This window comes from Hippoglossus hippoglossus, chromosome 23 (genome assembly GCF_009819705.1).
Source record: "Hippoglossus hippoglossus isolate fHipHip1 chromosome 23, fHipHip1.pri, whole genome shotgun sequence".
Lineage (NCBI taxonomy): Eukaryota > Metazoa > Chordata > Actinopteri > Pleuronectiformes > Pleuronectidae > Hippoglossus > Hippoglossus hippoglossus.
Genome location: NC_047173.1, coordinates 692,744 through 708,264, shown reverse-complemented (window position 1 = coordinate 708,264; position 15,521 = coordinate 692,744). Strand labels below are relative to the sequence as shown.

Genomic DNA, 15,521 nt, shown 5'->3' with positions numbered 1-15,521 from the left:
GACTACAACACACACATTCATACCTTCAGTTTATTTTAATGCAGTTTCTATTTAATAAGTGTGGCTCTGATATCTCCCATATTTGACCAGGCATATCTGACCTGTAAACAAATTAAGTTGATGAAGGAATTATTTTTATAATTGAGAAGGGGCAATTTTGGGGTTCAGTATCATCCGAGAGAGAACTTCAACATGCAGAATGGGGAAGACTAGGACTGGAACCGTTGTCCTTCTGGTTGGAGGTCGACCGCTCTACCCCCTCAGTCACAGCCGCCACCCAATCTGAGCGAAGTACAGAGAAGGTTTCTCTCCAGTAACATAATTTGTTTGTCAGGCATGAACTGGGTTTATTTCCTTAATACTAAGATGACCCTATAGTGATGCACTTGGAATGAAATGTGGATCCACATGATTTCAGCTTTTCCTTCACTCCAGATCAGAATACAGCCCACACAGCTAAAGTTATGATGAAGTCTGCTTTCCATACTTGTAAAAGGATACAGATGGACTTTAATACAAAAAATTGTAATATAGTATAACGTGGGATGTAGTAGTAGTACTACAATGTAGTATAGTAGACAGCAGTATAGCAGTATAACAAATATTTTTCTTTATTTCATTAAATATAATTATGTGCAGCATGAGATATAGGATAATATTAACCCAAACCCCTTAATGACAGATCGACCCTTTTCTTTTCCCTCAAGAGCTGGTGGAGAACAAAATAGAGCTAGAGAAGGAATACTGAGATTTGTCAGATGGACACAATGTGACCAAAACATTTGACCCTAGTTATGGTTCAATCAGGAGAGACTTTGATTCAACGTTTTAACAGCATTAATTGACATGCGCACAGAAAGTGATGTGAATGTTAAAGTCTTTTGGCGTTTGAATCCTCTATGTGATGTCTTTGGGTTTAGATGGAGGTGAAGCAGAACGCAGCACAGGAATTCCCTCCAGGGGATAGACACTGGCAGTGGTTAAGGATCCAGATAGATGATGATGATTCTGCTGAAGACTGGAGGAGAAGGGGTGGAGGTCATGCACGTCACCGAATGACGGCTGACTGCTGAAGAGAGGAGAAGGGATTTAAGGTTAGATAGCAGCAGCGTGATTGGCTGAAAGAGACTGTGGCAGAATCTGATTGGCCATTTAGAAACGCCCACAATTAAAACTGATCAATAAGCATAGAGAGAGTGAGAGATTGATTGAATGGGGGTACAGTCTTCCTGACTGAACTTATGCTGAGCGTTACTCTGCTCCCAAGTGGCCAAAATACTCAGTCCACAAATACATTATGATTTAAAAATTCTATAACCAGCACTTCTTCCTCCTGACCTGACGCCAAACTCTGACTCTGCCAAACTCTGACTCCCTTCCCTCCAGGACGTCCGACTACATCACTGTTGATGTGGTCGTGAAAAATTCTCTCTCAAACACAGAGGCAGACTCAGAGAGCAGGTCGTTTCCTAGCTGACGAGGAGAGTGAGGGGCATATGGTATGTGAAGAAGAGAATGAAGAAGAGGAGGAGGAGGAGGAGAGTGGAATCAGGACCTGATGCGATCAGGTCTCGAGATAAAGAAGAGAGAATAAGGAGAAAGAGAAGGAGAGAGGCAGGCATGGAAACCTTGCAGCCCTCGGCAGAGCCATTCAAATATTCATGTACTGATGAGTGATATCAGTTGGCACACACACACACACAGAGAGAGAGAGAGAGCAAGAGAGCAAGAGAGAGCGAGAGAGAGCTGCATGCAGGCTTAAGCAAAGAGTTGCACATTGCCCTGTTTGTGTTAAAACCATAAATGCATTTTGAAAGCAGTGTTAAGTTTGACTACTCCTCCCTTCCTCGGGACAATGACGGCAGGAACTCAGTGAGCGTTTGCAGACTGTTGTTTTTCTCCCTGTGTGCAGCCTGAAGATGTGCCTGAGGACTCGCAGCCTGAACATAAACATCTGCTTTCTCCTTTTTTTTAAACCCACAACAAACACAATCCCGTCACATTAACAGAATCTTTAATTATGCTCCACACTTTGATTCTCTTGCTCTAAATTAACACAAATGACTTGTACCATTTTTTTCCTGGTATTTGAACACCATGATAATGTTTTGCCGCAAGATGAGATATCGCCTGTCTGAAAGGGAGCGACGCCTTCGATTAGAGGATGATGGACGTTAAATTAAAGCCGGGCTACTTTGTGAAGGATGCTGTAATCCTCACATGACAAGATGACAGACTGGATCATCAGTATTTTAGGGATAGTGGATGAAAGAAGTTTTTTCTCCAAAATTTACTGCCACGTAAAATCTCAATTTGAACTGAAGGCAGTGTGTTTTTCTGAGGTTTTGACAGAATCTCAAAAGTGATATTGATTGATAGCATATAGTTTGAGAGTGCAGTACAAGTTTGTACCTGAGGCTTTGACTGTTTCAACCCATTAATTTAAAATAATGACCTATCTGTAACATACTATCATTCTTATGATTGCTTCATTATAAAAATCAACTTTCAGAGGATGAAATATTTCACGGGAAAGCAATCCATCACAGTCAACATAGTCATTTATTTATTAATGTCACGTTAATCTTTTTTTTTCAGGTGCCTGTGCTTTATAATTCAACAAACAACTACATCTACAGATTTTTTTTTTTTTTAGTAGTGAACCATCTGAAATGAACAGGGAAATTATTTGATGTTGCACCAGGCTATTGTATGTATACATCTTATCCTGGTTGGATTTGAGAAACTCAAAAAAGTTGATCCAAAATATGATAAATCATTTTAATGAGCAGCTACATGCTGAAATAATCATGAAACTGTTATCAACATGATCAGTTAAATAAGCCAAATCCAGCAGATTGTAAATGCAGCTGAGTCCAAGCAAACAGAAACCAAACTGGGTTCATCCGGAAAACTGCTGAGGGAGCTCAGTGGGTAGGTACACATGGGAGTCCTGGATTATGTTAGAGTCGTGTAGAGAGGGACATGGATACATGTTATCCATGTAAACATCTAATCCTGACTAAACAAGGATTAAAGAAAATGTTAATTTGTTGTTAACAAATTTCCTCGAAGCAAATTAGCTCAAGCATATTTCAGTGTAATTTTCATTGTGACCTTACAATGAACTGAAAGTCTTGACTGTTTGGAGGAGAAGACATCAGTCTACATACGCAGTTTGCTTTGGGAAATGGTTATAAATAATGTTGGATGTAAATTATTTGTAGTTGATGAAACCTGCACAAGTTTAATATCGTCCCTTTAAGTCGTCTTGAATTAGTCCATGCAGCCATTGATCTAAGTACAACACTCGCTCTCTCCATCCTCATGAATCTTTCTCTTTGCTTCTCCTCCCTCTGTTAGGATACATCAGCATCTGGTTGGTCATTATCAGGGAGAAACTCTTCCCTGTTCCTCCTTTGCTCTCTCTTCATCCTTCCATTCACACCGAGAGTCGGCAGCATCAATCATACTGCTGAGCTCATTCCATTTTAATTGAGACGTCCATGTTGAGATGGACATGAATATTACATTCCACAGGCCCTATTAATATGCTAAGGCCGGTCTAAATGTTTTAATATTTGCTGTGTAAATTATTGAAATTGTGTTCATGGGCAGCGTAAGATCATTCGTCAGAAATGTTTGGTCTCTGATGTTCACGAAGTGCTGGAATTCTAATGGCGTGCGCTCCAGCTGGAATACAGAGTGATTTCCCAGGGTACACTGCTACACGCACTTGATCGCCCCTCCCGACGCTGGTGACCTCAGGATCACCATTTTTAGCTTTCTTAATTAGAGAGAAAGACGAGGAGAGAGTGTGTGTGACAGGTAGTTCTTCCTATCTTCAGGTCTGTCTTTCTGTTTCCCCATCTGTCTCAGAAGTCCCCAAGCATGTCAGACACACACACACACACACACACTCCGGAAATTATTCTTAAAAATTCTCATCTGATGTTCCACTGAGTACAGACGCATTGAGCAGCGGCCTTGGCGATAAAGTTGGCGTTTCGAGTGACTGCACTCAGCAATTTAAAAAAGCTGGCTGCACGGCGACGGACGTCATCGGCTGATTTTGCACACACACACACGCGCGCGCTTGTGGCGTGTTGGTGAAGATGGATCGGAGAACAGATTGTAAGTGACATGTTAATTTCTCCTCCGTCACTCAACTCACGGCCGAGGCATTCACTATCAAAGTAAAGGGACACGAGCCCCAGCCGTCAAGGCTCCTTTTCCTCCTCTTTCTCCCTTCTTCTTCCGTCGTCTTCCTGTCGAGCATTTTAAGACTCGCTGTGATCAAGGCGATGTTTAGAGCAGCCCCTTCCCCCCACAATTACCACCACCACACGTACACACACACACACACACACACACACGCAATAATGACTCCTAATAAGTCCCCCTGGAAGCTGTGCATGTTTTAACACTAAAATGAAGGAGGATGACAACTGTTGGTGTTTTGCGACAAAAGAAGAAGGGAGAGGTCGTTCCAGATTCATGATCTTTGCTCTCTGTGTTGTGTTCCTGCAGTTTTTCCATTAGACAGGCTGCCAATTCAGGCAGCACCGACAGGAGGTTAGACACATATTTTTCACACTGAATCATCATGACTGGACGGTCATGAAGAGTGTCAGCTACAGTTCAACAGCATGAAAGCATTGTGTGTGTTTTTTGTCCGCAGCCTGTGGGCCTACATGACTAACCTTTCCCACAATCTCCCCCTCACATTGTTGTCTTTGTCGAGACATCAGCTTTAACAGAAAACACACTGTAAAATATCCGGAGCATTTTTCCCGTCATCTTCACTATCAATACTGTTCACGTGAGGATTTTTTATCACTATGAATTATTAATAAAAATATTTGTATTTGTGTATTATTTGAGTGCTAGAAGAACAATTGTTTTGTCCAATAACTTGCAGTTGTAAGCATATTTTCCTTCTTAATGTTTTACCATGTGCAGGCGAGCATTGATGCTTTGTACCACAATACACTGCGCTGTAGGTGTTGGCTGTGTGTTATCTTCTCCCCTATTATTCAATGTGGCCACTCTTACAGTCTAACATCTGAGAGGAATGTAAAAACTTCTGTTACCCTCAACCTCCAACTGCATGACCTGTATTATTTGTGTAGATCTTAAAGGTTGTGTAAAGGTTAGGATGGGAGACAGTAAGATATCTCTTCTTGTAATAGTGAGTTCATTAACCAAACTTTGTGTGTGTGTGTGTGTGTGTGTGTGTGTGCAGGCAGCCCTGGTACTATGGTTGGGGTTTCAACTTACCACGGGGTCAGGCTCTGCTGGACAAGTGGAATCAGATCCCCGAAAACACAGACATCCTGGTCACACACTGCCCCCCACTGGGTAAGACACAGATTACATCACACAAACACACGCACACACACACACGCACACACACACACACACACACACACACACACACACACACACACACACACACACACACACACACACACACACACACACACACACAAACACACACACACAAACACACAATGTATGCTACATTAACAAGCTTTCTTTTTTGAACTCATACACATTCAGTCATTCACATTAGACTCTAAACACACCTATGACATAAAATAGTGTCATTCAGAACAATCAGATTTCCCCATAGTGGGAAAAATAAACGATTATCTTATTTGATCAACATTACAATACAGATCTATCGTTCTTCATTTACACAGGCACCTCTGTATTACTGTCTTACAGGATCAACATTCTTTATTCATTTATTTTCCCTTTTCACACACAGGATAATTCCAAGTGAATTAAATTATATTTCAGTTCAATTTCATTTTATTTGTATAGTGCCAAATCACAACATACATTGCCTCACTTACTTTACACTCTACAATGAAAAAGTATAGAGAAACCAGACAGTTTCCACAACAAGTAAACACTTAGCACAGTGTACAAAGCTAACTCAACACATTGACTGTTCAAACCAACCCTGTCTCTAAGAAATAACATTTTTTTAGAACTAAATTGCAAGGAAAACATATTTTGCATTGACTCTAATCTCAGGATAGATGGTGGCAACATATTGTTTGAGTAATTTAATTAAGAGCATTATATAGGAGGAGCAGGTTCGAGATAAGAGATAACCGCCCACAGACCGATCAGTTCCTTTAAAACCTGGCATCACCGTTCTTAGAGGAATTACGCATTAATGTAACGGCAACACAAACAAAAGTATAGTCAGATCTACTCTTGTGATAGGAAAGTTTTACTATGAAAACATTGACTGACGCATTCACACACCTTACTGCATTTAGCAACTGCAGCTGTGTTTCTTTTATTCTACACAATGTGTTTGTACTCCTCGTATTTCTCTAATACAACAGTTTGCTCCTCGTTTTGAAATATGCGACTCTGCAGCCAGTGCACTTGTCCATGCCGGTGATTGGTTATAATCACTAAGCCCCGCCCCTTTTATGTGCACACGCTTATATCTAGACCTGGGTTTTCTTATCGAGTTGATGACCAGCGTCGTGTGGCCACTTAGGCTGGGTTTGTTAAGCCAATGAAGGAAAGGTGTTGCACTCGTTTTGTAGTGCAGGCTCCAGGTTTACATCCAGAGTCTCGTCTGTGGTTCAGACAACAGCTCTTTGATTCAGGTCAGTAAAAGATGCTGGTTTAGGTTGAGTGTAAATACAAATCTTGCGTCTGAGGTCACTGTGAACTTCTTCTGTATTAAACTAGACTCTGTCACTGACCTTAACAAACAAACATGAAACACTTTGATAAAGCTGGAGTCACTACAGGTGGAGAAGGTACCGTAACATCAGATATTACTAAATATTGTATGTTTACATAGCGTCTGTGAATATTTCACTGATGTTTTCAGCGTCAATTGATTTGCAACTCAAGTATGTAAATTAACAGCACATCCTCAATGTATCAATGATGAGTGTAATCTGATTCCAATTACATTCACATTAGCGGTTGCAGTTTGGTTGCATAAACATATATCTGGGAGACAGGATTGAATATACTATACATGTATAGGACGGCTTTGATATAGAACCAACGCTGCTAGTCAACCCTGTTCGGCTACAACTTCTCCTCCACATCGCACTCTGTCCGCTGCGCAGTCCACCTGCTGAGAAAGACTCTGACTGAAGCCTCCTGGCTGTCCTCAGCAGCTACATCAGTCACTGTGTCCCAGAGGGACATCTCATCGTACACCTGACTTCTTTCTTCTTTCAGAAGTCATCAAACATTGATATTAAGTGCTCAGTGTTGTATGTGTCAATTAGGAAATAATGCATTTCTACTTTTGTAGTCAGTTGTAAAAATAGATTTAACAGAATTTCCGTCGTTTTGTGTTATACTATCGAGTTTTTAACATGGTCTACATTTCAAATGTTTTACAACAGTATATACATATGTGTAAAGGAGAGCGTAAATCCACATAGGTTTGGTGGTGGTGCTTCTTTACTTTATAAGAATAGGTGACATTGCAGTTACATGGCCACATGTCTTTTTTTAACTATAGAATGTATATTTACCTGAGTATCCACATACACGTACTCGTACATATAAATATACAATGTGTGTACTGTGGGTGGCAGATAAAAGCAGTGAAAATGGTGAAACTTTGTTGAATCATTTTCATGTTGTCCAGATGAATAAAAGGGGATTGTCATCGAAGCAATGACTCACTGTCCAGTCAGCTCATCCTGCCCTGACTGAAATCCCATTTTACCACATTACTGGCCTTCCTACTGATCACCTCTCAGCTTGTGCATGTGTCTCGCACACACCCAGTCCTCACACACCAACATCACAAGAGTCGGAGCAAACACAGATGGTGGCGCACAAGCTTGACTTCCTGTAGATATTTCTCCGTCTCAAAGACGTACACACGAGCAGACAGAGACACTCAGACACTCCTCTCACTCGCTGACTCACACTCTCACACACACTTTCACACCTCATCTCCTACTGCAGCTGCGGTGTTCAAATGTGAGTGAGTGTGTGTGATTGATTTCTGTGTCTGCGTCTCTGCGAACGCGGCCATTTATTTTTCATTCAGCTTAGCCAAGTGTCCCCCGCTATCTGCTCATGAGCGACTAGCATATGGAGCAGCTACAGTAGGCAACTAATGCATGACACACACACACACTCACTCTCTCTCACACACACACACACACACACACACACACTCACACACACACAGATGAGGAAAGAAGAAAAAGAAAAACAGGAAATGAAAGACAATAATTCTTTAAATTTTTCAAAGTGCCAGGAGCCAAGAAAAACGGTCCAGTTTCACATTATTTGTAATGAAAGAAGGAATAATGAATGATGGGAAAGAAGGTGAGGGAAAAGGAATTGTGATCAAGATGTTTTGCACTGCAGCAAAAGCGAGTCTTTTATGAGGTGTGATAAAGTGGCAGATCTGTGGCTGGAGAGAAAAAATATGGCCTCTTTATCTGGCTGTGAGGAAGAAGTTAACAGCAGAGAGAGAGAGAGAGAAGGAGAGAAAGTAAGACAACAAGAGGGAAACAGGCTCGGTGCCCAAAGCAGCAGCTGCTTTGAAACAAGTGGCACTTTGGAGCAAAACACCCAGAGACACAAAAAGCCCTCGTAACTTCGAACTTCACTTCCACCGTCTCCCAAGACATGTAAAGAAGACACTTCCAGTTTTAAGGCTTTCTGTAATTAAAGTGATTCTAATCGTGTGTTTTTACAGGTAGACACATTCAGAGGACACGGAAGTCAGACTGTATCATTTTTTACCAGCATGACTGATTCACTGCCAGCTGAGTTTTTATGTCTGTGTTATGTATGGGAGGGTCCATTAACTGTGCTTCTGAGGTTTTTAGCACTCGAGTAATAAAAAATAAAAATGTGTAAAGAATCTTGGAGTCCTCCCTGGGGGCTCTTCTCTTTCTTTCTTCCCTTCTTTCATTCTTTCTTTCTTTCTTTCTTTTATTTTCTTCTGTCTTATTCGCCCACTGAGGTCCAGCTAGAAGCAAACCACTCACTTCTCATCTGTCACTGTGGGCAGGGCCATGTCAAGACTTTAGACCTGAGTTAGTCGTACAGGTGAAGGTTTTAAAGTGCCTAAGAAGAGTCAGAAACAGCTGTGTAAGCTCAACGGGCCATGCAACGCACTCCAGCTGGGGGTGGTTGTAAAATCTCACTTTGACCACTTGTACTTTCTTTAGCCCTGTCAGTAAACCAAACCATCTGAGAAGCAATATGATGACATATTTTGAATTAGATAACCACATGGACACATTTGAGATTCACTGGAATGCTGCTCGTAAACCAGACATCATCGTCCAACACTAGCAGTGCTTTAAAGATCTGTTGCTCTGTCCACGGTATCTTCACAACTATTTACCACACGTCTGTTGACTCTTCTCGGTTTACAGATCAATTTAAGGAGCATATGTTGTATTTAAATTCTTAGTTGCCGCAATTTATTCAAGAGCTTACCTGTGCACTTTAGACCTAATCTCCCCTGATTTGCGATGTTCATGGTTCACAGAGGATGAATTACCTACTGGCATTGGAGTTGACCCCCTGAACCTCTCCTCTAGTCCAACTCTAAGGCCAAAATGTCAATGTATTGAAGTGAAAAGAGACATGAGTTTTGGACTATTGGCTAGGACCTTACTTTGGGTACTTTTGTTTATTTCCAGTATTTTATACATAAATTGCAGTATTTTAAACAGTTGGAGTTCATCCGTTAGTTTAGTCAAACACGGGAGGAGCTGTCCTGATTTCATACCATGGGGCCGTAGACATGGACGTCTTTCCCTTTTTGTTTATTCGTTCTCTCGTTAAGTTATCTCTCTTTTTCTCTTTTCCTTCTTGTTTACGTTGTCATCCCTGTCTGAACTGAGCAGCAGAAGGGAGGGACGGTGGAGACATGAGCCCCTCAGTCATGTTCTTTCTCTGACTTGATGCTTTTTATTCAGCATCAGCACCATCCCTCCTCACAGAGCAGCCACTAAATCATATACACTCCATGCTTCATCCCTGTCACACATACTGTGAAGTCTGCATCTGTGTGTGCTGGTGATTGATCTTTATTTTCTGGGGCTGCTTTCTAAGAGTCACTTGTATTTTGTGCTGGGTGTGCAGTTTGCCATAAGACAAGGAGTGTGAAATGAACAGCTCCGCTCTAAAACGTGATGAATCACTTTTTGGAGGGAGATTAAATTCATAACCTTCCTGACGATACATTTAACCATGGAAACACAGAAAAAGGTTGTTTTTTCTCTCAGCGATTTTTGTGACTGAAAGGAAATTCATAAATGTAATAAATACAAAACAAGAAATACAACATATTTAACTCTGGACCAGTATCAACATAAATAAATACTAGTGGACTGAATTCATAGTGACTGTATACAGCATATTTTCCACAATGTCATGCAATATTTAAAGGGTCTACAGTATGTATTCACTGAAATATGGTTCTATGACGAAATATGATTGAAATACTGTGCGCCTCCACTGCAGCTATCACTGTTGCTGTCCATTTCAACCCACTCAACAGCTACTATACATAGTGGGAAGCAAAGCAACACCTCATGACCTTACTGTGGGTGAGAGCAGGTTCTGTGGGTCGCTGGTTTGGTTAAAGGTGTGTTTGTCTGCAGGTTTCTTGGACTGGGTTCCGAAGAAGATGCAGCGTGTCGGGTGCATGGAGCTCCTCAACACGGTCCAGAGGAGAGTCCAGCCCAAATTACATGTGTTTGGACACATTCATGAAGGTGTGTGCACGCGTTCTTACAATAAATTAACAGGATCGACAGGACGAATGGATTGTTATTACAACAGATGGCAATATGATATTTTTACTGAGCTTAAATCTCACTGAGTAAGTAAAAAGCATTTTAGACATCAACTCTCATCAAATCTACTTTTAAAATGTATTTTCATATGTTAATTATTATACCTGCATGTGCTTAGAAGCCTTATTCTCTGTATTCACAATAAGCAAATGTATAGATGCATAAAAACAGACATCAGACTACTACTACATTTATTGTATATTATTACAATAGATGAAGGTGTAGTGTTCCAGCATCAACATAATCTATTAATGCACGTATTTTTTATCTATATCATTGAGAGACTTGCCCCTCCTCCTGTTACAGTCATTGATCGCCTTGCTGATTTCAGCTAATCTTAAATTGAATCATTTCCTCTTCATTTCTTGGACAGTGTGACCCAATATTCACTGACGTGATATGTTCATTCAAACAAATGTAAGGGAAATTGAGGATAACAATAATAACATGATATTGTTATCCTCTATACTTAGCAGTATCTGTGATGTCTGATCACGTTCTAAATGAAGAACATCATTTCATCTAAAGTTGTCTCAATATTCAATATAGTAAAAACAATATTTGTGGGCAGCTGTGTCTGAAGAGGAGAGTGGGTCATCCACTAAACAGAGGGTTGGTAGTTTGATCCCATGGTCCTCCAAGACTAGAAAGGCTCAATATAAATACAGAGCATTTACCATGTAGTCCATTTGCCTAAAAATGTATTCCTGATGGTCAAGTAATCATATCATTTTTACTTTTAACTAAATTTAGGTTTAGGATGAAGCAGGTGAAATTCCCCTTAGATTTCCCAGCCAATTTACCTTGGAGAACATGGGGATATTATGAAATCTTTTTTTGAAGAAAATGATTGAAGTCTATATTAGAGAATAGCTGAGCTGCCACAACATTATCCTCATCTTTTCATCCAGGCCAGCAAGGGCAGAGAGACTGTCTCCTAGGATAGAGGATTTCTTTTTTGAAGTTATCGGGTCAGCGCTGAGCCCCTGCAGCAGCGGTCCCCAACAGAGAGTCCAGATTAGAAACTGGATCAGATTTTATAAGAGAAATAGGCTGAAAGCAGCTCTCTTCGTTAATGTGACAAAAGGAACAAATTATACTGTGAGTTTGGTATTCGTATTGGCCTCTTCCACATTTAAAGAGGCCACACAAACAATTCTGTTTTAGTTATTTTCTGTTAGTGCTCTGTAGTTATTAAACGGTTAAATGGTTTGTTTTTATATAGCGCTTTTCTAGTCTTGATGACCACTCAAAGCACTTTACAGATTAAAGAAGCTCTCAGTAGTTATTATTAAATTATCACGAGTCTTCAATTTGTTTTATTATAATATTCCACAGCGTTTCAGTAGTTATTATTAGATGGTCTCTCAGTAATTAATATCACTTAATGACACAAGCTCTCAGTAGTTATTATAATGTTATGTGAGCTCTGAATAGTTGTTATTACACTTTTACAAAAACGGTCAGTCATTATTATTACATTAATGCATGAGCAGTCAGTAGTTATTGTTACAATATTACATGAGTGCTGAATAGTTAATATTAGACGAGCATTACAACGGATGCAATAACAACAAAACAGGACATTAACTCAAACAACTGACCTAACAAATGAGACAAGAGGGAGCCATATATCAAACCATCTGAAACCAATAGGAGGAAGCAAAACAGACAACAACTGAAACCTCATCAAATCCCATTACCCCCCCATGCTGATGCAGCACTTGATCTGGTCCATTTACTAGGGTTGAGCCGAATACTCGGATGAAACGAGTATCCGGTACGGATAATGAACTTTGATGAACGCTGACTCCACTGGCCGAGTCAGCGTGCACCCAGCCCGGCCAGACAGACAGATCATACGGATAATTTAGTTGGTTGAACAGCTACAGATACAGAAACAGATAATGGTGTACTCGCTCATCCCTACCATTTACTAGTCCTATATTTTACCAGGCTTCACAGAAAGTCATATATTTGGCCTAAACCAGAGAGAGTGACTGACACAGGAGACACTTTAACTGGAAGATAAAGAAAAATGCATTACTACAACTTATAATTACAGTATAAACCAAATATGTAATGTGTCAAAAATGTGTTGATAAACAAAAAAACTAAATAACTGGTTCGAACTGGTTTCTTCACTATGTGACTGCAAAGAAATGAATAATACCAGTGATGATGATAATGCGAGTGTGTATGAAATCATAAACCTATATTGAATCCTTTTGATGAGTATGGGACAGAGTGAATTCTACCATCTATTTCAAATATATAACTGTGCATACGGCCATCACAAGGAGAATCAAGATGCTGCCTATTGTGGAGTTTAGTGCACTTTAAAATGACAAACAGTGAAGTGTTGTGAAGACAGTGTGCTTAATTCAAGCCCCTTCTTTCTTTCCCTCTCTGCTCTCACCAGGTTATGGCATGATGACAGATGGAACCACCACATTTGTCAACGCCTCGGCATGCACCGTCAACTTCCTGCCCATGAACCCACCCATTGTCTTTGACCTCCCCAACCCTAGGACCACATGACTAGAGGAAGCTGTCCCGCAAACGCTCACGGCCAATCAGGAAAAAGGAGCAGGCAAAAATAGGTGAGATCAGCAGGCAGAACTGAATGATGTACATATAAGGCAGGTGTGGTTTTAATGTGATGCCAAATGGTACACCTGGGGTCCATTAGTGTAGGGAACCTGGGACCAGAGGCTCACACACGTCATTAATGTTATTTTGTGTGCCATCATTTCTTCACCAATAACAGTGTCTAAAAAAAGACAAACGAGTGGAGAGGTGCTTTACTTGAGGAGAAATTGGACATTTCTCTGTGTTCTCTTTTACTGCCCTGACAATCTCGTGTGTCTCTCAGAGGCTGAAAAGAGACACGCTGTGGTCGCTGTTGGCCTTCGTAACTTCAAATTAAACTGAAAGCGTTTGGACTTTCAGTGAAACAACCCAATGCCTTGTTTACTGGAGAGTTTCGGTAGCATGGACTCAGCAGTGGGACATTTGCCAGGGGGGAGCTTCACTTTTTTAAAACTTTTTCTCCCTTCCCTTCTTGTAAACATTCATTTCCCATGTTTTTCTTGGCTTCCTCGTTGCTGGAGTGTGTTTTTTTGCCACTGTGCGTGAATATGTGAGATCAAAGCGAGTGTGTGAGGGCAGCGGGAGGTCTCTGCCACAGGCTGTGTGAGAGTCAGGGTGTCAAACATGTTGACACCGCTCTCTTGAGCCTCATTACAGCCAGGGTTGCCAGGTCCCACCCCATTGGGCTACCTTTGAAGAGTTGTGGGTTGGCTATTTTTTTCAGAAGGTTGGGTAGACCTGTTATGCATGCAAATTACATGAATAATATCTATAAATAAAATCCATATTTTAGATGAAATTATTTATTTATACCCAACTCCTGCCAAGCCCTCTGTACGTCTCTTAACCCACTGAAGAGAGGACGTAGAGGAAGCAGCTCACAACCCTCTTTTCATGTGGCCTCCCTTTTGCAACTTCTCATCTATCTTGTTTTTTTCTTCCTCTCCCTCCTTCATTCTGTGAATAACTAGTTCTAGGTCGGGCTTTTTGGACTTGAAAGGGACAGCAGGTAACATGCAATGTAAAGGTGCTACATCCTCACCCAGCATCTGAACAGAGATGATTGATTTTCATGTTTAAATCTCTGTGTCGCTCACAGGAGAGATGGAACTTTTTTTTATCCTTATTCAAGACAAATTTGCTGACAAATTTGTAACTTAATGTACTGTAACTGGTCTATGTAAATGTTCTCTGTCAATACAAAAATGTTTTTTCTGTAAGATTTCCAAGTTGTTGCACTGCTTTTTAAAATACTTAAGTATCTGTGTCCAGAGATGTGCGGTTGTTTCTTTTCATTTAGTCTATTTCTTAGTAATGTAATTGTTACTTGTTAATGTTAATTTTGGTACGGTCTTCTCTGTGCCAATTAAGTGATTGTTAACTCTCATGTCCTTTAGCAGTTTATCTGTTTTAAAAAGCTTTTCTTTTCTCTTTCTTTGTATTCTGTTTTCTGTATATGGCCATTCCAACTGAATCTGAATGTGCACAACACATCGCACTTTGATCTCTCGTCATTAAGTCCAAAGGTTCCCCGGAGCTACAGTTTATTCCCGATTCACTGTCACTCATTCATTCATTCATTTAGTCATCTTACAGTGTCCAAAGGTGTAAATGCAGTATAAGCACCAAGAGACCCATGTCTGTAGGCACTTGTTAGACCAAGCGCACTTTTACACCTGAGTGTACAAGTACAGGACCAGTTGAAATTTGAGTTGAGCTTTTCTTCAAAGGGCACATTCTTGGTTAAGGTTAGAAATGGGATACGTTTCGGGTATGTACGGTCACGGAGAGAGCCCAGAGCACTGCAATCTGAGAAAACACAAGCAAGTTCATAAAACACACATGTCTGGTGATTCATTTGTTCATCAACAGGTCCTAAAGTTCATAGAGAGATTAATTTGTCACTCATCAACACCACAGTTCCTGGAGCATATTAGAGACTAGTAAGGAGTTCAGACAGACTTTCCCCATAGACTATAGTATGATCTGCTTATATAAAGGTTGTTGCTGGATCAGTACCACAGTTGCAGAAGTATGCCCACGACCAACAAGCATGTGAAAGCATCAGAGCAGACTGGTTTGGCAGCTTCT

General features: G+C 40.6%; 1 protein-coding gene across 4 annotated transcripts in view; it reads left to right on the top strand.

Moving 5' to 3' along the window:
* The window catches only part of mpped1 (metallophosphoesterase domain containing 1), a 67,501-nt gene extending 52,495 nt beyond the window's left edge, over positions 1-15,006 (top strand). For 3 of the 4 annotated variants that reach the window (XR_004613074.1, XR_004613072.1, XR_004613073.1), the window contains 4 exons: positions 5,246-5,361; positions 10,644-10,757; positions 13,261-13,441; positions 14,402-15,006. Coding sequence is in view for 1 of the 4 variants with exons in the window: in XM_034578245.1 (XP_034434136.1) it covers positions 5,246-5,361; positions 10,644-10,757; positions 13,261-13,379 (349 nt within the window). In the remaining 3 variants the exon portion in view is untranslated. The other variant, XM_034578245.1, reaches the window with a different exon arrangement.
* The last annotated feature ends 515 nt before the right edge of the window (positions 15,007-15,521 follow it).